We start from the raw sequence: 27,083 nt of genomic DNA, 5'->3' as shown, positions 1-27,083 counted from the left end.
GGGTATAGCAGAAATGAATAAAAGTGCAATCTATGTTAGTACAAGCTTATTATTCCATGGCAGGAACAAACAAAAAACCTACAATTTCTTCTTATAAAGATGAACAACAAACTATCTACTTGGAAGGCCGCAACCCTATCATATGCATGAAGAACTATACTGATGAAAGTTGTACTTCAACCACAGTCACTCTACTACATGCAATGCCTCTGATTCCCCAAAATCTTTTCGAGAAAATTGGACTCGATATGTTAACAGTTTTGGCTTAGAAAACCTACGAAGACCAACCCATTAACTCTCATCTCGTGGGACAAATGCTACAAACCAAAAGAAGAGGGAGGTCTGGACTTCAAAGAATAAAGGATATAAATTGCACTCTATTGCTAAAACAAGGTTGGAGGATGATCAATAATCCAAAATCTGTATGGGTGAAACTCTTGAAAGCTAGATACTTCCCTAACACATCACCTTTGATTCCAAAGTAAAGAAGAAGAGAGGGTCCTAGACTTGGAAAAATATACGCAATATACTAACTATGTCCAAACTATGATCCTAAGAAAAATTGGGAATGACATAACCACATCTTTTTGGTTTGACCCTTGGGACAAAACAATCACCGACTACATAGTGGGTCAAACAAATTTTCGAATTGGCTCTACTAAAGCAATAGTGGAAGATGTAATCAACTCTGAAAGGCAACAAAACATGGAGTATCTTGTCAACTTTAAGTCTTTAACTCTTCTAATCCTACTTCTTGATCTACTTTTTTTCAATTCTTTCATAAGCACAGTCCACTTGACTCAAAACCCATGATAAATGACAGTCTTTAATTTCATCCTTATCAAAAAACCAAGGAAAGCCTTGGGAAAATTAAAGAATCACAACATGCAGAATGTTTAATTAAGATGGTGGAAATTCTTTTGAAAATTACCATTTCATCCTAAGTTTGAAAACTTTTTTTGGCGTCTTTTGAATGCAAGGCTTCCTGTGAAGACAGTCATTTCCAAATGGACGGCAACCAACCTAGTTTGTGAATTTTGTGATGCTTCTAATGAATCAACTTAGCACATCTTCCTTTCTTATGAATGGACAAAGAGGATTTGGGCGGTAGGACCATTGGGACTTCGAACGGAGTTCATCTCCAATAACTCCTTCATTCAACTTTGCAATTCTTTCTTTTTAAACTCAAACTTGGATACACAATTTTAAGAAATGGTTCTTCTTTGTTTTCGTAATAATCTGCTACTTTATATGGATTGAAAGAAACTCTAAGGTTTGTAACAATAAATGACACAATCCCACTAGAATCCTACATAATGTAAACAAGTGGATAATTGATTTACATCTATACCATGACTCTACTACAAACCTTGATGATAACCACATGCAAAGCACAAATTTATGTATATGTGACTATGTAAAATCTTTTTGCTCACCCACTTTTGGCGGCTTTACTAAGCTGGACTAACCATAGTTGCACTTGTATTGCCACCTCAACAGATTTGTGCTGTGCATTTGGCAATTGGTATTTGGTTCAACAGCATTTGATTGTGTCCAAGGCTACATAATGAACTTCTAAACAAGATAGATTGGAGTGTGGGACTTTTTTGGAATGGCAAAGTCATTTTTGTAAGTTTAGGGAAAATAGAGGCTAGATCAATGCAAGAGGCAATGGCGGGATTTTGTAAGGCATGAGCAACGTGAAGGATCTATGAGTACAAATCAAAGAAATCTGGAGCTAGGAAAAAGAAAATCTATCCCCACGCTCAAAGACAATAACCGCAACATATGGCCTCTAAATTTGATACCCCTTTTTGTAGAATTGTTAAGCGTACTAGAAACCTCAAGATGTGCAAACTTTGATCCCACCCCCTGGAAAAATGGTTACTAGAATAGTCCAATCTACAGAGCAGGTTTAGTATCCCACGATCGCCCCATGACCCGCCGCGCATCCGCCCCATGAATCACTAACATTGCCGGCGTCATCCGCGGTCCTTAAAATCCCCGCCGATCTCATCCGATCTTTAACCTGGTTGAGAACAACTATATAGGACTTTTCACTCTTAATTGTAACTGTAAGCACTATTTTAACTGAATGTATTTTCTCCTTTTAGCATAAATAAATAAATAAACAAAACAAAACTAGCCTTACAACAGAAATGAAGACAGGGGAGACCGAGGGAACTAAGCGGTTTATAAAAAGCTTCAGATATCATAAGCTAGGTTTCCCATGAAGACCTCTAACCTCTTTCAATTGTACTCTTTTGCTTTGACAGTTAGTGCGTCTGACTTAGTTACTAGATAACATCATCTCATTTGTCTTCCATCTCTGAGACTTTACATGTTTAATGAATGTAATCCAATGGATAAGATATGGCACCTGGAGAACCAGACAGAAAGAAAAGAAAGAACCATTTAACTACTTGATAAACACTTGATACAACATTTTTTTATTCTACACATAAGGAAAAATAACCATGCTTACACTTTTTAGGTATTGACAATTACCAGTCACCAGATACCCTCCTGGCCTGGACTGGCTTTTTTTTTTTTTTTTTTTTTCTTTTTTCCTATTACCATTCTTATTTCTCCATAATGGGAAACTTGATCTCCCACACAATGAAAAACTCAAATGTGACTACCAGAGCAATCATTTTGAAGAAACTTTGGAGGTACAGCCAGAGAGACACCTCGACTGCTTGGAGTAAACACTAAAGCCCTCTCCTCCAAATGTCTCAAGCTCTGTTCCATGCTTACTTGCACCATCTCAGCTAGCATCTTCTGTGCTTTTCCTCCTCTGTCTTCACCATCAATCTGAGAGACAATATTGCTCACAATGTTCTCCAGTGTGTCAGCTTCAAAGTCAGCTCTGCGGTTGGGAGAATCTCTCAGCAACTCCAATAGGGTCCGGGCTTTTGCCTGAGATTTTAGTGTCCCCTGGATGGTGAGCTCAAGAAGACCAGGAATGACACCTTCCCTAAGAATTGGGTCTCTATACCTACACCGATCGCTCTTACACATTGTCAGAAGTGCACCAACTGCGTGTTCTCGGCTTTGTAGTGAACCACCCTCTAGTACTTCAACCACAGCAAGGATTCCACCTTCTTCAGACATCAATGCAGTTCTCCCCTCATCATAATTTAACAAGGATTCCATGAGTGCACTACACTTCTCTACTGCTTTTGAAGATTTTTTGCAACATTTAAGCAAGTTAACGAGAGGAGAGATGGCCTTTGCAGCAAGAATGATGCTGAGATTCTCTGGATTGGTGGAGAGGTTATACAGTGCCATTAATGCTTCCACCTTCGCTTGTGGACTGCCATCTCTGAGGATATCAACAAGTAGAGGGATGGCACCAGAAGCACTGATTTTCGGCTTGTTCATGGCAGAAGCAGAGAGGGTGAGTAAAGCCGCAGTTGCATACTCCCGCAGATTTGAATCATTTGATTTTAGAAACCCAATAAGAGGTTGAAGGGCCCCAGCATCTACAATTGCAATCTTATTCCTGAAAAATGAGAAAATCACATCTTTTAAGCATAAACTAAGTTCAACGAGTATTCAGTCTATCATCTCGTTATGATGAGGATCAGATAACACAGTGAAAAAGGGAATGAAAAAGGTAGCTGAACACTGAAGAATTAGCAGCTCCTACATGGAAACATCCTATGGTTTTATTACTCAAGGCCTCAGGATAACAAAAGATGTATCCTTGAAGCAGGCTTTTGGTTTGAAAAGTTTTACAAGACCAGAAAAATATTTAAAACATTATAAATCAATTCAGTTAGAACATGTGTTTCACCATACCAAGCTGCACTTTCCACTTCAAAATAAAAAGAAGGGAAAAAACAAAGGAAAATGTTACCACAATCAGATAAAGCTGACAATAACAGAAGTTGCATATTTTAGTACAACACGGACTTCTGATTAAGTAGTAATGACAATCCCTCTACATAAGCTTTTAGGAATTATAAATCTGAATGGCTCTCATAATTGATGCAACAGATGAATTGCTACATTGAATGACACACAAAATTGGTGAAATGCATTCCAAGGCTACTTAAAGTTGCTTAAAATTTTGAAACTAAAAGATAAATACATTCTGAGTCAATACTATTTGCTAAGCTCGTGCCAAATACCCTCCCAAGCACTAAAACAGAAACCATTCCACGTACATTTTTGTCATAAAAGTGGAAGGTTTGGGCGGTTGGGCCACCAAGGTCAATGCCCATGAGTCTTGAAGGTGGTCACTTTGCACAGAGAAATCAAAGGTTTGGCCTCCCACAATAAAACATGTCTTTGTCCTCCTTATGGAATGTGCTAATCATTTGAATCCTAAGCAGGACACTGTGACTGAAAGGACAAGAAGGATGGGCCTATATATGAAATAACCAGGTCTGCACACTCGAGATCAATTTACACAGAAACAGAACCTAAGTACATGGTGGTTGTCAATTTCATGGGTTATGATACCCCAAACAAATATAGGACAAATTAAGGATGGTACAGAACCCAGAACACTCTAAAACTAGCTTGCTTATATGATTTTGCGACTATCACAGTCAGTAATTGTTTCAACGGGGAATACACCCTGTATTACAGAGCTGAAGATTACCTGTGGATGTCATCCAAACACTTTGATGCAACCAATATAAAGCAAATAGATTAGCTGCCTAATCATTCAACTTGAAATGAAAAAATAGATCTCAGTTCTGATTATTTTCTTCTTCTTCTTCTTCTTTTTCTATTATAAAATCTAAAACCAAACAAAATTATTGGCTACTAATCTGGAAGATGAAAGCTGGCACAGATCATATATGATGTAGGAACTGGTTATTGATATAATAGACCCCATTGTACATTTAGTAAGTTCATTGGCCCCAGAATCTTGATACCAGACAACTGCAGTTAACCTCCAAGTCTAAGTAACAAATTTCATCAATTCAATAATGCAAACATTCGGATTCACATAGAGGCCTATGCACATGGATCCAGACATTGCCTCTGCACCCAGATTCGGACATGGCCTATGAAAGTAAGCCAGTTATGGATATTCAATTATTAGTTGCCATGAGAAACAGGGTAATAACAACTTTCCTTTTCATGGTCCCCGCACCACACACCCAAAACCCTGGGGGAAAACTTCCCCAGAAATCTAAATAAGGAAAATGATTTCATCTTCATATGTAATTCAATTTACTTAAAGGTTCATCTTTCCAATGAATTCTCTCTGAGTTCCAAAGAACCAAATCACTGCTAATCAAAATATATCGGTTAAACTGAACTGACTTCTGATGGTCGGATGGAACAGGATCAGCCGCTGATTATTAGTTAAGAAGAAAAAGAAGATTAGCAGAGAATCCCCCTACTTCGCAAAGTAGAATTCCAGTTAGACCATATAAATCCACCAAAAGAAGAAAATTTATTTTAAGGGAAAAAAAGGCCGAAAGGGGCTTAAATTGAAAAAGGAAAAGAGAAAGAAGATAAAAGAAGTAAAGAACAACAACCTTTGAATCTCAAAAACCCAATACTAATAAAACATCGATTTTCATTATTAGATACAACCAAAACCAAATAAAATTGCTCATAAATGTAGTTAGTATTAATCAGCAACAACAATAATTCAAATTAAACAAACCGAAACGAATTGAAAGAGGGAAGAAAAATGAGAAACTCACATCTCATCCTTGACGGCAAGATTAAGCAGCGCAAGAAGGGCAGCTTCGAAACAATCCGGTGATTCAGATGTAAGCATAGCAACGAGACTGTCGATTGCGCCGGAAAAGTGACGACGGTGCTTCTGAGATGTCTTCGTGAGGCGTCTGATTTCTCTCGCAGCTTGAGTTTTCAAAATCGGCTCGTCTGATTGAATAAACTCCAAAATCTGCTTTACATTAGCAGGAACTCTGGTGGAATTAACACCAGTATCATTACCGGAAAACTCGCTGTCTGGCTCCATAACGTCTCTTCTCACCTTCACGGCCACCAAAGGAACAACCAGAGAGATGGGTTCCCGAGAAAAATCAAAAAGCCAAGTGGGTTATAAAATCCATAGAAAAAAGAGAGTTGGGTTTGAGAAAGAGAGAAAACTGTGGCTTCAAGCAAGAGTTGAAAACTGGCCTAGTAAGAAAGAGAGAGACAGAGTTAGTTCGATTTTGTAGAAAATACAGAACCTCTCCTATGTTCTTGTCTACAGAAATCAAAAGGATACGACATGAAAGAGCCATTGATGAGTCACGTCACCCGTTACCTGTAATTATTTGTATAAGAAAAGCTGGAAGGGAAAGGATTAAAAAGAAGAATCTCTATAATCAATCTTCTTTCCTTGGCTGCTACGTGAAAAAACATTTGTGTGACTTTCTATAATGGATATTACCTAACTGTAGGTTTCACCAACTAAATTACCTAACTATAGAAATTGAAATATACTAAGAACAAAATTAACAAATTTGTTAATTGCTTACCTCAAAAACATCTACTTTTTTTGCAGTTGATGATGAAGGAAAATCCATTGATAAACAGGTGTTTATAGAAGATCCACAAACCTTACTTTAAAGCTTCAGGCCTACAGATAAAAATGTATCTTGTGATCTTCAGATTTTCTCATAGGCACCGACACTCTTCTATTTAATTTCTTTTTACATTATGTGCCAAATCAACCAAGACCACTCTTTTGATTCAGGTTCCCAACAGAAAGGAGCCTCTTATTCAAACCTCCCAAGTTGAGCAGCAAGGGAAAATGATTACTTTGCAAAGGCATCGATCCTTAGAAGGGAAACATTTCCAAGTGCCTTTTTTTCTTTATAATTACAGAAATAAGGAGTGACATGGCTAATCAAGAGTTCAAAATTAAAATCCTAATTAGGGTTGGCTCAGTTGATAAAAGACTAATAACTTTAAAAGAAAGAGGTTATGAATTCGAAGCATCAGAACGCCTCGAGTTCCTTCTTCAATTAGAATTCCTCACCACCCACAAAAAATTTACTTTAATACGATACTTTTCTGTTCAAAAAATACCTTTCAACAAAAACTTAGTGAAAGGTACATGGCACGAAAGTAGCTTGAGAATTGATTAAACACGTGAAGATAAAAGTAACATCTAACCCTTTTTTTTTTCTTGTATGAAAGTGAGACTTTAACCTTAAGGGGTTGGCTCAATCGACAACACTAACATTTTATTAGTTAAAAGTCAAGAGTTCTAATCTACTTCGTGCCATAATTTTTCTCCTTCAAAAAAAATCTCAACATAAAGTTGTTCAAGGTGCATATATATATTTAGTATTCAAAGATGTATATACATACAAATATGTGAAAAGTAGTCTTTTATCATATTCTTTTCTTTTCTTTCTTCAAATTTACTGCAACTTAATGACATCTTTACAAGTAAGTGGACAATTTTCATATTTCTTCTATTTCCCTTTCGAGAGAAGTGAAATTGTTACATCACATAATTTCTAGTTGAATCTTTCTCAATAGTAGCTAATGAGAAAAGATTTAAATACATAATAGATATAGATATGATTGAATTTAAGAAAAATATTGATAGCATATACCAAGATTCTCACTTCACTTAAATCTATTTTTAAATAGAAAATAAGAGATAATTTGAACACGTTTATTTTCAAGTAGAAAACTTGTGAAGTGTCACAGACAGGATTTTTTTCTTCTTATTTTATACTAATAAAATACATAAAGTAATCAATTTTAAAATATAATTTCTTTAAATGATATTTACACCCAAACAAATAGAGTTTTTGTGAATACTGTATGGAAAGGTGCCCAGTGCTTGCTTTATATAGAATTTTATATTTCTTTTCTTGTTTGTGATTTCATTGTCCACGAGGCTCTCTATAACATCTTTTTTTGTTCCATCTACCTTTCTTCAAAATAAAAACCAATTGTCAATTAATTGGTCTACCTACCTCTTGTTCCTCTATAGCTCATGAGGTTCTATGAAGCTAGTATTTTTCTTATGTCTTTTGGATTATTATAAAATTTTTAAAAATTATCCTCAATTAGTTTTCATGTTTTGCAGGGTTATGTTCGAAATATTAATCACTCTGTTGTCCCTAATTGAGATTATGCTATAGATTAAAAATTTTAATATAATAGTAATGTGACAAGGGAGGTATGAATACCAACAAAAATACGAATAAAAATAAAATAGATCAAAGTGATCCGTCAATTTGAGGTAATTCATAACACTAGTAATGCATTGGTCAAAGTGACTCATTGATTTGAAGTGATTCAGTCGGTCGAAAGAGACTTTTCTTTCGTAAAAAAAAGAAAATTTAATAAAAATCTCTCAAGAATACCTAAAACAACCTTTCATGTTGTAATAAAATCCAAATTAAGCAGAAAGATCTAAAAGACAAAAGAACATATAAATAATCCCCCAACTTAGTTTATTTGTTAATATCATATTATAGATGCAAAACCCATTTTTTTGTGTTCAATCAATAGATATTCTTTTTTTCTTTTCCGTCAAGAAACAACTTATGAGAAAATTGACCCAAAGGCAATGGAAGAGACATTTAGAATAAAGAATGGTGGAGACACAAAGAAAGAGTCATAATTTTCAAAACGGAAACACAAATTTGATGCAGAGACTAAAGATTTCTCTTCCTATCATTTTAGTCGATCAACCGTTAATTTAGTGGTCGGTGAGTTGTCTTTATCTTTTCCTTTCCAAAGTTTTCTTATGACTTTCTACGGTGTGGGTTGAGAGAATAACTCATATACATAATGAATAAAATTAGCTGGAAAAGCATCTGTTCAACTCCCAGAGCTTTTGGACATACATAATCAATTTAATGGTAGAGTTTCAAAATGAGAGAATCTTCTTCAACTTGCAAGCCCTAATGTGGATTCTTGTTTCCATTCATTTGGAATTGTTTGAAACCCTAGAAAATGTATTCATAACTTACACAAACATATATATAAAACACCTCCATATATACATCTCTAATCTTTTGGGAGAAAGATGCATGAAGTACAAGAGCTCACCATCTTTCCATTAATGTCCAATAAAAAAGCAGTCAAACAGTCATAAGGGTGAAGACTGTCTGTTTGTCTTTGTTAAGTTGAAGTGGATAATTTGAAATTAGCTTCTGGTTGTGGGAATAGAGAAAGCGAAGGTGGCTAGAACCCATGCCAAAAGTTGAACGAGTGGAGTCGGCTTTGCCATCTATTAGAGGAACGCCCATTAATATTAACTTTACACACCAGGGGTCATGGTTCAACTTCAGTACTGCGCATTTAATGCACAGCACTGTGTTGTCTATGACAAGACTTCCCCTGAGTGGTCGAGGTTGAAATTTCGACCACTCATTTTTTGTTGAAAAAGTAAAAAGCAAAAATACAAATTGGGTAGTCAAGATTTCACTCTTGACCACCCATTCTATCTTTACTGTACATAGTTCAGTGTTACGCATTTAATGAGCAGCAATGAAGCTCCGTCCCGAGGGGTTATTATCGGAAAACGATATGTCTCCCCTAGATGGAAATACGTGGCAGTTTAGACCCATTTTTTATTTGTTTGGCAATTTTCCTTGGGGGAGTGGGACCCCATTTTCAATTTACTTGGTTTCTTCTTTTCTGGGAAACCCACCCCATTTTCTAATCTAGAAGCTCTGTCTGTGTATTTGAAAACCTTAAAAAGGAGAAGGATTTGAATGATAAGGTTGTGTGTGATGTGTGTTTTTTTCCATCATGTCTATCCAGCAATTGGGAATTTGACACATCGACATAATTAACGTGTAACGTTGCCGTTGCTTCCCCTTCGCTTCGTATCTGTCACTCTTATTATCCCGTTGGGAAACATCAAGCGAGTCCAAGAAGTGTCCCATCGAATGATGGTGACAGGATAAATAATTTACTTACAACTCTGAAGAAGATGATCAACTCAAAAGATGATTAGGCGAGACAACCGACGCGAGAGTCTATCCAGAGCTGATTGGATGAATCCGGATCATCACCCCCATTGGGGAGCACGGATAGGCGAGACAATCGATGCGGGAGCTTGTCCAGGGCTGATTGGACGAATCCGGATCATCACCCCCGTCGGGGAGCACAGATAGGCGAGATAATCGACGTGGGGGGCCTTCCAAGGCTGATTGGATGAATCAGGATCATCACCAGAGTGCTCCTCGACGATTTACCACCACAAAATTGGTGGGCCCCACAGCTGAAAAATATTTTAAAAAAAAAAAAAAACCTCATCACCCATCCCCTGGGCTCCCTGTATTCTGGGGTGGAAAAGCCGTCGGGACGCAAATCTGGACTCTTGGACCGCCATTGTCGGAGAAACCTATCTACCATCATAAAAGATAACCTGTATTTTATTTAAACAGAGACTCACTCCTCCGCTAAGCAACGAACTTATTCTTAGTAAACTCCTGTGTAGCTCTTGTACGAGATCTTAACTTGATCATTGTTTGATTTAGCCATCGGAGGCGGTTACTCGGCATCCTAGCCGGCCCGCGTCTGACTTTTTTTGCAGGACTCATCGTCTCTGGACGGGGGAGGGCATTCAGGTATTAGTGCGACTTAGTTGGAACTAGGATCAGTATTGAGACAAATCAGTCCGAATGAACCTTGGATTAAAAAAAAAAAAAGAAAAAAAAGATAAATAATTTAGTTAGAGCTGTAAATTGCATTCTTATTTATTGAAGTGAGTTCAAATTCGAAAATTTTCTTGCTAGAAAATGTTTGCATCCATCCAACAACAAGTAATCGAGATTTGAATTTGGATAATTACTTATTTTGCATAGGATAAAATTGTATTTAGAGTATTTAAATTTTAAATAGTATCTCACCAAGTGACATTTTAATCCTCACAAAGTCTGAACTAATTAACTCTAATGAATATGTCAAACTCACCCTAAACCCATCATTTAATCATACATTCATACCCAATTAGCCAACCTAATTTTTCAATTCATTTAGGTAAAATTGTTTGTTATAATCTTTTCCTTCCTTTATGAGAGACATTTGAAAGCTTCTTGGTTACTTGATTGATTTGAACTTTTTCATTTTGTCTTCTGGCAACTTGTTGATGAGGAATGGTTTCATCTTCTTCGTTGAAAAAAATAAAAGGAGGAGTCATTTCTGTAATCAAGTTCTCATACCTTGAATTGTAACCGAGTAAACACTTTGACAATTAAGAATGAATTAGAATGTTGATTTTAGACTTCAATTTGACTTTGGAACAATGAGAAGTATTTTTCATCGTTTGGGTTTCTAGTTTTTCAAACATTGCAGAGTCAGTTTCGTTTAACCGAAATCAGTGGTGGTCAATCTTGATTTTAAATCAAACTTATGTTAGTTAATTGCTACATTTAGGTTGAATTAAGAATTTCTGAAGTAGAAACAGAAGTTGATTTAAGTTTCTAAGGATGACAAGTTTAGAGTTAGGCCTCTTCCACCATTAGCCATTAGCATTAGCAGGAAAACTTCAAAAGAGTTGGGAGATCTTCCATTATAGGCCAGAGATTGTTGAGTAGAATGGAAGTAGTCCCGAAACATGGATTTCAAATCGAAAATCTTAATAGGTACTTGTACTTGGTAATTTTACATATAATTTTTTATGTGTGAGTATATTTAGTGGACAACAAAATAATGTTGGGTCCCCTTTGTTAGGGATAATTGATGCACAACCACGACGAACAGAGAATGAACACAAGCAAAGCACATAAGGAAAATTTAAGGTGGTTCGGCAAAACCATGCCTACGTCCACCAGAGAGAAAAATAGTTTCACTATTTCCAGGAAACCTCACATCACTCTCACACCCACAAAGTGTTATTCTTTGTTTGCCCTCCATCCTTATCAGGATGGGTACCCCAATTTCCTACAGGGATTGATTTTCCAATCTCCTACAGTGATTGATACCTATAAGTTATCCTACAGAGACTATTTATAGGGAAACCTTGTTGGGTCCCTTTAGTGTAATATATTACGTATAGTTCCTAACCAAACTAACACCGTTATTTGCCATTAAGTATATTCAAATTTCAAAGCTAAGGGACCAAAATGCCCCTCAAAGAGGATTGTTCGCTTATGGAAATATTAATCGTATTGGAATTTTCAATTACATGAAGGATTAATGTTGGTGGCTTTAATAGAGGGATTGGGCATGGTGTTGGTTGATAGTGATTGCTCATCTTTAATATAGATGCTTTAGAGCCAACAGCAAGTGTCTCATCAGCTCGAGCATATTTGTAGATTATATTCTTCACCTCTCTTCTTATCATGAATATCTTTCTTTTGTTGTTCATTTTGTAGCTCGAAAGGCCGTTACTTAGTAGGAAAGTGTGACTCGCTACATTCCAATCCATGGTTGTGAGACTTTGTGTTTAGACTTTGGCCGTAGTTAACAACGTCCACAGAGAATCTCTCCCAGAAAACATCTAAGAGAGGGCTGATTGGTATATCAAATCAACCAAAATAATTAAAGTGGATGTAGGATTATTCTCCTTGACAAGCTATATCAAGCATCAATGAATCTAAAGTGGTAGAAAAAATAGAGAACTTAGATTTCTATGCATTTGATACCAAAAGTCCTAAATGAAAGAACACTTACTTTTAACGATACCAATTCCCAGAAAGAATGTGTAACAATGGCTGTTTGGGACATCTGTATTATCTTTACATGAAAGTATGAAACTGAAGCCTTGGGATTCTTGGAGTGAAATGGAAGACTCGTATGGTACTAGAATTTTTGGTAACCTAGCTAACCCAAAAGCCCCACAAGAAGAAGAAAAGGTAAAGAATAATGTAATTATTTATGGGAATCGCCCTTTCATGGGATATGGGTCCAATAATATATATACATACCCTAAAACTTAACATCACACCTAATTTTGCCCTAAAATATGGATTGACTTGCCTTGAAGTTTATGCCAATTATAAGGAATGATTTATGGATCCATTGATATCTTCCAAAGAAAGATTTTGTTGAATTTGAATTTTATAGATTTTCGTTTTATTATTGGAAATCATATCATATTTTACAACTCAGGTAGAAACATAATGTATTGATGTATCTTATTTTTCGATATTTCTAAGCTAAAGTAATCTTTGGTTCTGTCATTTTTAAATTTGCTCCTTGGAGTGCCAACAAAATTCCTGACTTCTTATTTAGGTTGTTAGGCCTTTTTTATTCAACTTTTGGAAGTTTGGTTGTTATCTAATATTTGACTTTATAATCTTTGCGTTGATAAAATGTTTTCCTAAATCAAGGGTTGATTCAACGGTTCAGTTTGTTGTTGTGGCCATGCCAAGACGCGTCTTCTGGTACAAATCATGAGATTTACTGGTTGGGGGGAAAACATAGTGCAACTTTGTAGGTGAGGGAAAAAGGAGCAATTTCATTCAGTGTCTTTGGATTTAGAGGAAGAAAGGAAAATCTCACAAAGTAAGCAAAAGGAGATGGCATTTGAAACAATGACAAAAATTGATCGACTCTTCTTGGATAGAGAAGCAGGGGCAGAACCAAGATTCAATATTAGGGGGGCGAAAAATGGAAGTCCAGATTGGAGAAACACCAATGGTTTTTCGCCATACATATTGTGTGGGTTCTTATAAGATCCATGGGGGATCCCACCTATGAATTATTTTATTATATTAAAAAATATGCTCACATATATTTTGTAGGGCCCACACCTATTTGATATAAATAAGTAAATTATTGATAATGATATTTTTTTCAACAAAATAAAAAAAAAAAATTTTAAGGTAAGAGATGCAAACCAATGATACTTAGTTACCTTACTAACTATAGACATTTTATTTACAATATAAAATCAAATAGCAAAAATTATAGACGAAATAAATAAAAAAAGAATATAAAATCAAATAAAAAAATAACAAAAAAATGAAAAAAGAGAAACAATAAATAAATTGATAAAAAAAAAGAGTACCTAATTATGGGGAAGATTTTTTCCCAAATTTTCTTTAACCCAAGTTTATAAAAAGGGAAGAATAAATAGGAAGAAAAAAATAGAAGAGAATTAATAGGAAAAAAAAAGAGAGAGAGAGAGAGAAGAGATATGAGAGAATAAATAGGGATTGAGGAGTAAGTTTCTAATTATAAATGACATTTTGAATATCTAATAAGATTTTATTTTCAAAATTTTCCTTTAATCCACGTTTATAGAAAGAAATGAGAATAAATAAGAAGAAAAGATGTGAGAGAGAAGAGTGGGGAGAATAAATAGAAATATGGGAGTTAATTTTTAACTAGAGATGACTTTTATACCTATTATTTTACATTTAAAATTTGTTCTCAATATTAGGGGGCCAAATAATGACATTTCACATGTGAGAAGAGAAAAAGTGAAAAAAATGAAGGAAATTAATATAAAAAATTCAAAAATTAAAGGAATTAATAAAAAAAATTCAAAAATCCGGATAATAAAAATTCAAAAATCCGGAGGGGGGCATGGCCCCCGCCCCCCTGGAGAGAAGACAATGGAAAGAAAAATCAAATTTAGATCATTGGCTCTTCTGATAGGAAATGGTTTTTTTTTTTTTTTAATCTTTAAGTATTTTAGGTTGATTTTTTTGGAATATTAGAGCTGTGAGGTAGAAGCCAGAGATGTACCCTGCAAATGATGTCTTGTTAATGCTCTTATCTTTTTTTTTTTTCTTTCTTCTCAATTTAGTAAAATCACCTTTTTTAGTGAAAAAAAAATTAAGAGAAAAAAATCTTTGTAATTCATATTTGTAACAGCTCAATTTCTCATTGAATTTGCCTCTTACCCAAAAAAAAAAATGTAAAAGAAAAAAAAGATAACACTGCTACATGCAAAACATAAAACACCTACCTAACAGTAACTTGATGGTGATCAACATCCTCCAAAGCATGAGTTTGGATCACCGGTCTCTACGGAAGAGGAATGGCTTCACATTACACGATGGGTGAGGATCCTACTTCTAAGACCATAGGTCCCACATATAGAAGTGGGACCCCACCTTTGTGTGTGATAGGGAGTTGTCCCTCCTCTCCCGCTGTGTTAGTTATCTATATACCTATATTAATTATAAAAAAAAGCTTCTCTGAAGATGTAGTCGAGATCGCGGAAGCTGGCCCGAGGTTTATTAAAGAAAAAACCCCGTAATCTACCTATTGTGAAACTGGGCGTGGACTATATGGGCTTTAGTTAGGGTAGAGTGGAGGGTTTTTTTTGCTTCACATATAGGCCCAGCCCAGATCTTACATCGAGGTGATTTTGATCGGCCTTTTGGGTTTTGGGAAATTAATGAAGTCACGCTTGGCAATTACTCTAATAAAAATTGAAATTAGTGAGGTTGTTATTTAACCTAGTATTAACAATTTTAGATCTTCGCAATTATACTAAGATATTAACAATTTTGGAAGCAAATTGTGCAATACTTGAGGTGCATTAGCATACAATGGACATAATTGTTTTTTAACATTTTAATACTATGATAAGCATGTAGTATGTAATGAGGATTTGCTATCAAGATTTTTCTAAGCCATGTACTAGAGGCGAAAATGCGCACAATCCAAGAAGGGGTAAAGGTAACGTTGGATATGGCTTATGGGAGCATGGCCACTCCAAATAGAACTAGATTCACTAAAGGCCATAAGGTTATTAGACCCAGAAGTTAATGAACAAGGATCGATGGAAAAATTAGATGCTGAAATTCGTAGCCTATATGTTTCTCGAGGCCATGTTAGATTTGATCTTGTGAGGCGTCAAAATAACATGGGTGTTGATTAGTTGTCTAAGAAGGGGCTCTTTGGAAGAGAGGGTCTGATTTTTTTCAATGAACCTTGTAAGAAACGGCAGACATCCTCAGAAAGGATTTTCTCAAGAGTTGTGTTTTAGTTTGATTTGGTTTTGTATTCTGGGTCTTTTGACCCCGTTTTGTAACAAAATAAAAAATTAAAAAAAAATCTTAATTAACTATTTACTAAAATATTCTGGACATACTTGATATATATTATTAAAAAAAAGAAAAAAAAATACTTAAGTTAGTTGTAGAATTAATTATAGGTGAGCGATGAAGAAATTTGGGTTTAAGAGGTTTTAGAATTGAGTGAGATTGCCAAACTTATTAGCAATTTGTATCTAAAAAATAAATGATTTTTGGATTGGACCATGTTGTTTTATTATTATAGTGATATTGTGCATGAGTAATTCATTAAACTATTATTGTCGTTATTATTTGAATAATATTTCAATTGTTTACACTTATTTGATAAGTATTACGATTTCTTAATGGATGTATAAAATATTTTTGAATTTCAAAAAGAAATTTTAGGAACTTATTTTTTTTTACACAAGAAGTAAATAATGTTCAATTTGATTTACATTCAATATATGAATATTGGTCCCATCTAACTTATACAGTTGAAGCCACCACACCACTTTTTATTATTTATTATTATTTATTTGATGCAGGAATTTTTATTTTATGTTCAATAGAATTGTATTTTTGGATGTATTCGAAAGAAAAAAAAGAAGAATTGTATTTCTGGACCATTAAAAAAAGTCAATTTAGGCCAAAATGAATGGCTTCTTACGGCTTTACCTCAATAATTCTTGCTAATAAATTCTTTTGAGGCCTTAACCTCGAGCTACAATTAGTGGTCCACTGACTACTGAGTCAAGACTCGCATCTTTTTTATGAAACCCTGCTAGATTTAAAATTTAAGGGAAAATATCATTATTTTTTTTTTGCGAAAAAAAAAAATCACGACTTTTCTAATTCTTAAAATTAAAAAAAATAATAAAAAAATTATATAGTTATACAATATTATTAGTAGTGTGCCAAGGTCTAATTGCAATTCCATACTTTTTGAAGGTGCTATATTCTCAATTTAATTGCGAGTCTCAGCCACCCAAACTGACTATATAGAATGACAAGTAATCTTGGTTATAATTTTTAATTTTTTTGTTAAAGAATCCAAATCATAATTGAAATGGGCCTAAACCAGCATTAAACTAGCTACGTGCAGGTTGTTTAGGAACTAATTATCTCCTTATGAATTCGTTGTTTAGATTCCAATTGCAGCTTAAGTGGTTAATTAATCGAGTTAGACTTCATTCTTAAAAATTGATTTACAGTGGTCCAACTCCATCTAATCACTAGTAGAGAAATCAATAATACTGGAAACCTAGCTATGAGCATTGCTTGCTTTCAGGGTTTTGTTTTTTTAAATCTCTGAAACATATGTTGGAGTCAAAAGTTTTAGGGATTAATTAATGTATATTTAGAATATAATAATAGTCTTGTTTATCTAACTATAATCTCTAAGAAAGTGACCAACCCATTCCTTTGAGGCTCTAGACCTTTGTAATCCATTGGGTCTCATTTGGTTGTTAGAGAGATTAAAGGGGAGGTAATTAGTGAGATTTTCATATTAAAGAATTTAAGAGAATTTTATTTAAATAATTTTCTTAGGTGTCCACTGGGGTAGTATGCAAATCAATCTCGGCAAGTACTCTTATCTTTTCGAGATTCCATCTCCATATGTATTTGTTTCGTTATTATTGACACTTCTGCCTTGTTATTATTACTCTATTGTCTTTTGTCTTGGTAGAAGGCAATTTCATGCAAAAGCAAGACAAGAAAAACACAAGGCGTCCTGATGTCATAAGTCCAGAAGTCAAGGATCGGAAGGAAGCTACAATGTCCCACTTGCCAAGGACAAGGCTCTCCTAGCTAGAGCATCTGCAGTAACATTTGCAACTCTAAAAATACAAGAAAAAGTACAAGATGGAAGGAGGAACAAAAGCTTCTAATATCTTTCAGATGCCAACCAACTCCAAGCGGGGTTCCACTTCCAACTCGGAGAAATTAGGCCCCTCTGTCTCAAAGATAAATTTCATCCTTTGAAATGTTCTACACTTGTTTTGGGGCATACATATTTTCGGATCACAAAAACATAGTGTTCACTACGATAATTTTTTACTTCTGTTCCTTTTTAACAATTCAGTGCTATGAAAAGAGAGTCTAGATCACCTCTCCATCGTGAGAGTAGTATAAAATTTCTTGGCATTTTCTCCCACACATATTATACGGTGAAGAAACGTCATCCTCCGTCAAGAAAGTCATTCAGACTCGTGAAAAGAAGATGTCGAATTGTGTAGGTCGGAGACCTAGATAAGAATGAGTAACATCATCATTATATCTAAACAAAATAAAATTCATCTATATTAGCTCACATTGATGCAAAGACGATATAATAATTTGCCGATCTGTTACCCTAAAATTGATTTACAAAAATTTTAAAAATGCTAATGGCACCACCAATTAGTGCTGTTCTAAGAGGTCCCCGAGTTCTTTTCTTTTGGGTATAATATATATGAGTTCTCCGAGTTCATTGGCACAACACATGCATCTTGGTTATTCAGATTATAATGAATGAAAATATATATATATATATGAAGGTTTCAATCATTTCTCACAAGTCACGCAAGAGTGATCACCTCAACATCGTCTTTGATTGCCTCTGCATGGAATTCCCAAATACATAATGAAGATTACTGAAATCAAGAGGTCAACCCAATGAAATGCCAATTAAAATATAAAAGTATCATTAAACAGCTCTCTTAATTAAATAACATTATATATTATATCATCCCCTCCACATGTCGAAGAAATAATCGTGAAAGCTGGATTTCCTGTAGGTCTGCACTGGCATCCACGGCCAAGAACACCTACTTTCTCCTTGTGGTTACACCCATATGGATGGTGTGCTCTTTGGGTTCTCATTTGCTTGAAGGTGAAGCAATGGGTATCAGAGAGGCTCTTTGGTAGCTGTTGCTGAAGGAATTGCCTATTTGTTAGTGGAGAATGATTGTTTAGAGCTCATCAAGATTCTTCAAATGGAGTCTCGGGCTCTCACTAGTTTACTGAATATTATAGAGGACATTAATCATACTTTTTATTTTCCTAATTTTAGTTCTTGTAATTTTGTTGTTAGTCTTAGGAAGTGCAACAATGTTGCTTACTTGTCGGGTTATGAAAAACCCAAAAACCACAGGCAAGAGAGAAAACTCTACTATAGTTAAATAATCATACAAGAATGAAGATTTTGGGATTAATTACATGTGGAGGGGAGGCATCCTTTTATAGCCTCTCTTCATCCTACCTTCTTCTACATCTACTCGAATTGGGACTAAAACTCTCAACAAACTCTCACTTCTTTTCGATGTGGGATAACAACTCCCGCTTCTACTAGATATGGGATTAAGACTTTCAACATTACTCGCTAGTTGGAAATGCAGTTATTTTGGTAGGAAGGGTTAACTAGCTAAGTTCCACTCCTTGGTTGTTAGATTTATGTACGTCTGACAACTTGCTGTGTTCTTCCAGAAATTTATCCGGTCCATTTCTGATAATTATAGATGTGTGACATGTGTTCCAACATCACACTAAATGGTTGAAATCCATTTATAAGTCACATCAAAGAGTTGTGATTAAATAAATAAAAATAATAATGTGACTTGTAAATAGACCACAATCTTTCAATATGATGTTGGGACACATGTTACACATCTACAAGAAAATTGGACTGGATATTGGTCCGAGTTCTTCTTGTTCTCTTTGAATAATTGAACCAATTTTTTTTATCAGCCCCTCTTCTTGTATTTAGTTTAGAGTAATAATGGATAATGTTACATCTAGAAACCCCTTCATTGGATTGTCTTTAGCAATTTGCATGGGTCTAGGCATGTGGTTCACCATGTAAGTCTGTGAACCTTCATTAAAGTCACAATGATAGTTAATTTCTAATTGATTTTTCTATTAACTTTTCACAATTAAGTAGATTCTGATTGTTTATAGATAAAAACTATATAAATTGAAAAATGTCAACTAGCCACCTTATCTATCTCATTTGAACTAAATAAAAAAAAAAAGAGTAAATTAATAAATTCTTCTACATAGTTTTAACAAAAACAGCGGACCTGGAGCAATGTAGGTTCACTCTACTGGTTATGTTAATTTCTATACTTTACTAAAGCGGTTGATTTTTTTTTAGGTAAAGCGGTTGACCGTTCACTTGCAGATTACTCTATACAGGAATGAAATTTGTAATTGTATTCAATATCTTAAATATTAGATTTGAATTATGGCCATTCAATTGGCATCTTTAAAACATAATTAATATATAGGATGAGATTGGGTGCTCAAAGATTACAATTTGATTGATACACTGTTCATTAAGCATTCTTATATTTAAATTGTATGTAAAATCTATACTAGAGGATGTAGTCAAGGTGCACCTAAGGTGATCTGAACAAATCTTAGTTTCCGAAAAAAAAAAAAAAAAATCATTCTGTTTTGCAATCTTTCACTTATTGATCTGAATCTTCCATTCAGTATTTCAATCTTAGTTTGAAAAAAATGGAAGCCTAGTTTATGATTAAATCCCACTTGCTTACTACATTTGAATCAGTGAGTTGAAAAAGCAACATTAGTGGCCTTCTTGCTAATGACATCATTAAGTAACCCTAAGTGTGGTTTTATATCCTCAAATTGTACTTTATGGTCACAGAAGAATTGTAAATTGTAATACTGATCACAAAAGCAACTCGAGAAGGACCCAAAAGAGAGCATAATAGAATCTAAAATTGGAAATGGAATAATGTGAGAATTGAACCTTTTGTCTTCATCATTTCTGTTACACAACAAACTGACAGCAGATCTCCATAAAGATAAACTTTGGCCTTAGCTGCAGCCTTAGATGTCCACACATTCCAGAAGTTTCAAGGAAAACTACTACACAATTACAGATCTTCAGAGGAAGAAGATAAGAACAGCTGAGAACCTTCTCTCACTAAAGTCAAAAGCCAAAAAACATTTTTTTTTAGGCCTGTGATGTTAGAGCTAGGATCTTCCTTTTTTCTTATTTTATTTCTTGTATTTGATTTCCTTCTTCTGGGTTTATGTCTTAACATGGATCTCTTACTTTGAGCTTGAGCTTGAATTTCTGTCTTTATTTGATGAGAGAATCGCATCAATCACATCCTTTACTTGAGAAGCCTCAGGAGCTTTTCCACCTTGAGCAGGCCAAAATTCATCCATAGCCAAAACCTGAACCAAAGAAAATCTTATTAGATTGCTATAGGTTGAGTATGAGTGAGTAGTCTTTTGAAATAATGGAGTTTAGCACTCACCTTCACTTGCAATTGAAGAAACTTAACATAGCTGATGGCTTTCTCTAACATGGTAACCAAATCAACCTAAAGTGATAGGATCAAAGAAAGGGAGAAGTGCAAAAATTATCATCACCTCCAAAGACCTAATGCAAAAATTAAACTTAAAAAAGAAGAAGATGATGATGATCTGCAGTAGGTAAAATTAAAGAGCCAGACAGCTAGTAATCAAACCTTTGCTCCATTGGGAACTAGATCCTGCAATATCTTCAACCTCTCACTGATTCTTTCTCTCCGATTCTGGAAAACAATTTAAGTATTGTGAGTTTCTGTACATGTGAATATTGTATGAAATTTCATTTTGGTTTGAAGTAAAGAAGCAGACCTTAGCTGCAATACTCTGTGGATCCTTGGATGGAACTGATGACTTGAATTTGGGCTTCTTTGGCACACCACTGCACTGCCTCTTGAGATCTTGCATTTCATCACCCTGCAACAGTTTTATTGATTTAATGTCACAATTGCTTCAAGTAACTTGGAAGTTTAAAACACAAATTACTACTACTAAATAAATAAATAAATAAATAAAAGAAAAAAAAAAAAGAGAGAGGAAATTCTGCTTAATATACCATGAAAGGACGTTTGTGGGAGCCTATATCAAGCCCTCCAGATTGTTCATGAACACTGTAACTACTTGACATCTCGAAATAACTAGGATCCTCAGACATGCGAGATTCAATGCTACAGTTTGGATTAAGTTGATTCCACATGTTACTCTTGTCCATGGCATCTGCCCAAATCGAGTACTCTTCTTGCTGATGATTAATTTTTGGGTAAGTACTGTGGTTGAAAATCCGGTCACCGGCTTGTTCGAAGCTGAGCAAAGACTCACTTGGTCGTCCCAGCCAATTACCATAGCCAGTTTTGAAGTTGATAACAGATTGAGCCTCTTCTGGTAGAGAACTACTTGTGGGTCCGAAAGCAAAGCTTGTGCTACTTGAAATTGAATTGCTGGGAGCAGAAAGAGAAGGAAGACGACCGAAAGCGAAATTCTTGACAGAATCACTGCCACTTGTATTGTCTGAGCACTCCCCTTGATCTTCAAGCATACTCTGACCATCACTCTCCAAATTGAACAAGCCTTGAGAAGAAGGAGCAGTAACTTGTAATGAAGGTCCTTCCCCTCCTCCATAGATGGAACAAGCTTGAAGAAGCGCCATATGGGAATCCTGCTCCTTTGCAATTTCCATCAAAGAAGGAGCAGCTAGAGCTTCAGGTGCACCTACACCAGCTAAAGAAAAGCTTAGGCTCAGGAGAAGTAGATGTCTAGGAGGAAATTCTCAAAGAGGAGCTTGCATGAGAGATGGGTTATAAAGAGCTAGCATGAGAGAGAGATGGGTTGAGTTAAAATCCATGGCTTGGATTATGAGATCAGGAGATAGATAAAGATAGATATGGGAAGTTGCAGAAAAAATAATATATATATTTTGTTTTCCTGTGGCTTCTGGGGATTGTTAGCTGGCAGAGTTTAATGGGAGGTTTGAAGAAGAAGAAGAGATATTAAGAGCAAAGCAGCAGAAGAATCGCCGGATCTTTCGCACACCCACGTCTTAGATTCCTCACATTAGAGAAGACTCTCTCTATAGCTTCACTGGAAACTGGACCCGGCCATTTAAGAAGACTGAAGCATCTCTAGCTTCTCTCCTCTCCTCTCCCTGGTTTCCTTCTAGCTTCCAAGCCTTGAAGCACGTGGAATTCTTATAAGCTTGTGTCATGCTTGGAACAGTAGTATACTAGTATTAATATTAATTAATCTAATCTTAAGCCATTAATTGACTTGACTTCCATTAGAGGTCCCCTCAAACCTTACACAACTTAGAGTGGGTCTAACCCCTTGTGCTTCATCATTAGCAACAGAGTTAAACTAAAATAATGGAGTACTGGAATTTGAACAGTTATTATTAAATGATGCTATATATTCCCTTTTTAGTAACCTTCTGTGCTTGCAGTACTGTGTTTTTGAGATAGCTAGCTAGATTGGTTTTTAATGAAAGCAAAATATATATATTGCTGAGGAGTAGATATAGATATATTCTTCTAAGTCCAATAAAACTCAACTTTAACACACAATCTCATATATATAATTTGGGCTCTATAGGCCCTATAATACCTAGTATATAACCAATTCCTATCTAGGGTTATTAATTACTCACAGGACTCTTGAAATTTTGAACCTAATGACAATAGATATATCGGTGGTAGTAGAAGGGACACGTATGCATAATAGTTTTTTTTTTTTGTAAGGTAAGAGCATAATAGCTTTTTTAGGGTTCTTTCATTCATTAATGCTTAATTTCCATAAGTAAATGTATGTGTGTGGCACCATGCATGATTGAAGAATATTCTCAATAGTATAATTTTTCCATCTCAATTCTCCTATCTTTCACAGGCATTTGATGTATTAAGAAATGGAAGAGGAAGTTGATAGACATCAAAGTTTGACATGAAAGGCCTATAATTGAATGGAATGATTTTTACTTTTTTATTTTTATTTTTTGGTTAAGTGGGTTTTATTGTGACTTATCTGTAATAATAAACAACAACAACAACAAGTTTTGTTCCAACTAAATGGGTTGGGTTATATGGATTATTATCTTCCAATCAGTTCTATACAAGCTCTAAGCTATGCATGTTCTTTCTCATCACTTCTCTTAAGGTTATCTTAGGTCTGCCCTTAGTTCTTCTAGTTCTTTTTTTTTTTTTTGATACATAAACGGGGTTAAAAAACTCAAATCAATTTAAAGAGACTGGTCAAACGATCCACCGAAGGAACTCCTCTATCCTTGAGGGGGTTCCGAAGAATGCGTAGGAGACTCCAATGTTGTTGTTCTCTTGCCATCCAATCGGCACCATATTTGCTTCTCTATTAGTATGAGTAATGATGATATTTCCATGCAAATCTACCAACTCTCGAATCGCCACAATAATCCTTGTCATCCTTCCTTGATTTTGAGCACTCAGTTTCAAACAATCGATTGCTTGTGAAGAGTCGACTCACGTAACGGTGCATATTTATTTCTCCGCATAGCATATGCCTACACAAATAGCATGGAGCTCAGCTTCAAGAACACTTGTCTTGGGGATTCTATGCACAAAACCTCCCAAGTACACCCCTTCTGAGCTGCGAAAAACCCCTCCAATTTGATTGAAATCTTCTTTACCAACTGCAGCATCTACATTGCATTTTAGCCACCCTTCCGTTGGTCTTTTCCACTTTGCCTTTCTTCTAACACTTCGTGATAATGATTGTGGATTATTTTCCGGGTCCAAGCTCCCCCTCGTGTGAGTAGTATTCTTTTATCATTTCCACCCCTCCCCGTGGTCGAGTGAAGTTTTCTTCATGAGTATCACGATTTCTCCAACCCCACAGTAGATTTCATGGCCCTTAGCTCTTCTAGTTCTTTTAATTTGAATTATATCACTTCTCCATACATGAGCATTTATAGGCATCCCTTGAACGTGGTCGTGCCATCTCAAATGACTTTCTCGTAGCATATCACTTAAGAAAGCAACTCTCAGACCAATTATAATATAATCATTCTTTATCTTATTTATTCTAATTTTGTCACTCATTCATGTAAGCATTCTTATTTATGTTATACTGAATTTATCTATATGATTCTTTTTAAAAGTCCAATACTCTGCATCATACATCATAGTTGGTCGGACGATGGTCCTATTAAAATAGGTGTAAACCGTTATATTGTATTAACTCTAATTCTTATAAATTTCTTATTGATGATATTCTTAGGATATCTCCAGGAAATTCTACAGTGAGAGACCATCTATCCCTGTCTTTGTTTGTTCTATGTTTATAGGTCTCTAGTGCTATCCTCTAAAACTAAAACTGCAATATTGACTTGTACTAGTTAGAATCTAAAATATAGTTATCCCTTTGATACCTTGCTGAGTGGATATCGAAAATGCCCGTGTTGTTGAAGAATCCTTGGTATTCTTTTCAGATCTACCTCTGGTTCTTGAGGGCCGATACTGCAGGCAGAATTCCCTGGTGCTTTCTTTGAGTAGTTTGTTTTTCTTTTCTGGACAAATATAAATACACATCCCTCTTAGACATTAATTACTAGTTGTAGATGAATGCTTGGTGTTCTTTGATGTGAAGCTATTGGGGGTTCTAATTTGAAGGAACATCTTAACAAGTAGATCAGGAAATCAACGTGGTTTTTGAAGGAAAAAAAAATAAGAGACTCAAAAGACAACACGCGTGAAGGGGTTGTTTTCTGAAGAAATGCATGCATGAGTGTAATATATTTTGCTTTCTATAACTAAGTGGTTTACCATTCAGTGGTGCATATTCTTCCATACATGTCCAATAAACAAGGCCCACCTATAACCCATTTTCACTTCCAATTGGATGAATTGGAATATAAACACTATTTATTATTGGTTGTATCGTTTGATCGAACCAGTTTTAAATTGCTTTCCTTGGTTAATTCAGATTTGAAATAGCCTATGATCTCCTCCATCAAATTAAGGATCATCAGTTCATCACCCCAAAAGACTTGTCGATCGAATAATTAATGACTCAAGACCTTCTTAAAAGGTTCTAAACACCAGCATTATCTGCAGTTTATCATTCCCTATGCCCGATGAAGATCATGAACCACATGTTTGGTCTCTTTCAAATAGAAAATGGGAATAGAAAAGTACATTGAGGCATTGAAATGTGAGCGATTCACTGTTGAAGGAGATCTCCTTGTTCCATGCTATGAACTTGGAGAACTATTCAACCAGAAAACCTGCATGCTGTCGTGGCCATTCTCTTTGTCCTCTAACTAATTTAGTAATAGTAACTGGTTTTTTCTCCTTAATTAACATTAAATTAAGCACTGTTCTAATCAATAACAATCACCATTTTTCCTACAAACACCAGTTTCAAGATCCTTTCCAGTTAACATGGACAAGAAGATCTCAAACAGGTGCGCACAACAGTTGTGATGAAGGGGCTAAATATTTTGTAAATGGATTGCATATGATCTTATGGACTAATATTAGTACATACATACATGTTGTATGATTAATGTGAGCCCCTTAAGTATATATTTCATTCCAAGTCACGAGTTCATGAGAAGAATATCATAATGTTTTTTGAGTCTTTCCAAATATATAAATTTTTTGTTATAAATTTAACGTAAGAATTCTTTTTCTGTTATGCAGTTGAAGAGACGTGAGGATAAATGAGTGGCTATATATAATTTCATTAATGATAACATGCAAGACAAATTTTCTCACATCAACATGGACAATCTTATCAAATTATATATTCCATCTCCTTTTCCTTCTACAAGAAACAATAATCCAATTTTTTCTTCTTTGTTGTAGTTTTCCATACTTCACTTGCAAAATGCATCTCTCAGAACCAATTACTTGACTATAGGAATATTACCAAAGAAAAAAAAAAATAGAAAAGAAAAAAAAAAGAAGGGTTTGAAATATATAGACTCATGAGAATGGGTCGTCTTATTTATCTTTACTTCCAATGGGTTTAGATATTTTTTGGCAAATTCTCTAATGTTTACCGCTTTTGCTTCAGTGCAGCGGTTGCACCTGCAGCCAATGGCTGAATGGGCAGCTGTATTCTCACATTAATCCGAGCCATTTAATTCAACGGCTCAGATGTTGTATAGGTGTACGGTTGCCCATCCTGTGGTTGGCTGCAAGTGCAGCCGTTGCACCCAAGCAAAGCCCGATGTTTACAGTATAGCCACTTAGACTTGCTAGTATGCAAATTGGAATCAAAATATATGTAATATAATGTATTCTTCTCACATGGATAGAGACATACCCATATGGTATTTTAATTAATAACTGCTGAAATATTATTTCCTTCGTATTAAGTATAGGGAGCTGACTTGATGAGGATATGGCATGA

The 27,083-nt window shown here is 35.2% G+C and overlaps 2 protein-coding genes across 3 annotated transcripts; both read right to left on the bottom strand.

The window, feature by feature from the left end:
- Nucleotides 1-2,518: 2,518 nt before the first annotated feature.
- On the bottom strand, nt 2,519-6,607 carry LOC149024878 (U-box domain-containing protein 17-like). 2 transcript variants are annotated; one of them, XM_089145073.1, is made up of 4 exons: nt 6,462-6,592; nt 6,171-6,247; nt 5,676-5,971; nt 2,519-3,505 (listed from the first exon to the last, which is right to left on the bottom strand). In XM_089145073.1, the coding sequence occupies exons 2-4, from the start codon at nt 6,222-6,224 to the stop codon at nt 2,629-2,631; spliced, it is 1,227 nt and encodes a 408-aa protein (XP_089001199.1). In that variant the 5' UTR covers nt 6,225-6,247; nt 6,462-6,592; the 3' UTR covers nt 2,519-2,628. The 2 variants fall into 2 exon arrangements, with proteins under 2 accessions (XP_089001199.1, XP_089001200.1); XM_089145074.1 differs by lacking the exon at nt 6,171-6,247 and having other exon boundaries at nt 6,462-6,607.
- Nucleotides 6,608-20,079: 13,472 nt separating this feature from the next.
- Nucleotides 20,080-22,821, bottom strand: LOC149024877 (uncharacterized). Its single transcript, XM_089143014.1, has 5 exons — nt 21,763-22,821; nt 21,519-21,623; nt 21,368-21,433; nt 21,155-21,220; nt 20,080-21,071 (listed from the first exon to the last, which is right to left on the bottom strand). Exons 1-5 carry the CDS (start codon nt 22,381-22,383, stop codon nt 20,943-20,945), a joined length of 987 nt encoding a protein of 328 aa, XP_088999140.1. The 5' UTR covers nt 22,384-22,821; the 3' UTR covers nt 20,080-20,942.
- Nucleotides 22,822-27,083: the final 4,262 nt, after the last annotated feature.

The sequence above is a fragment of the Hakea prostrata genome, chromosome 2 (genome assembly GCF_041222555.1).
Source record: "Hakea prostrata isolate BN-2017 chromosome 2, UWA_Hpros_2, whole genome shotgun sequence".
NCBI lineage: Eukaryota > Viridiplantae > Streptophyta > Magnoliopsida > Proteales > Proteaceae > Hakea > Hakea prostrata.
Note: the sequence above shows the minus strand (reverse complement) of the source record. Positions and strands in the feature narration are given on the sequence as shown.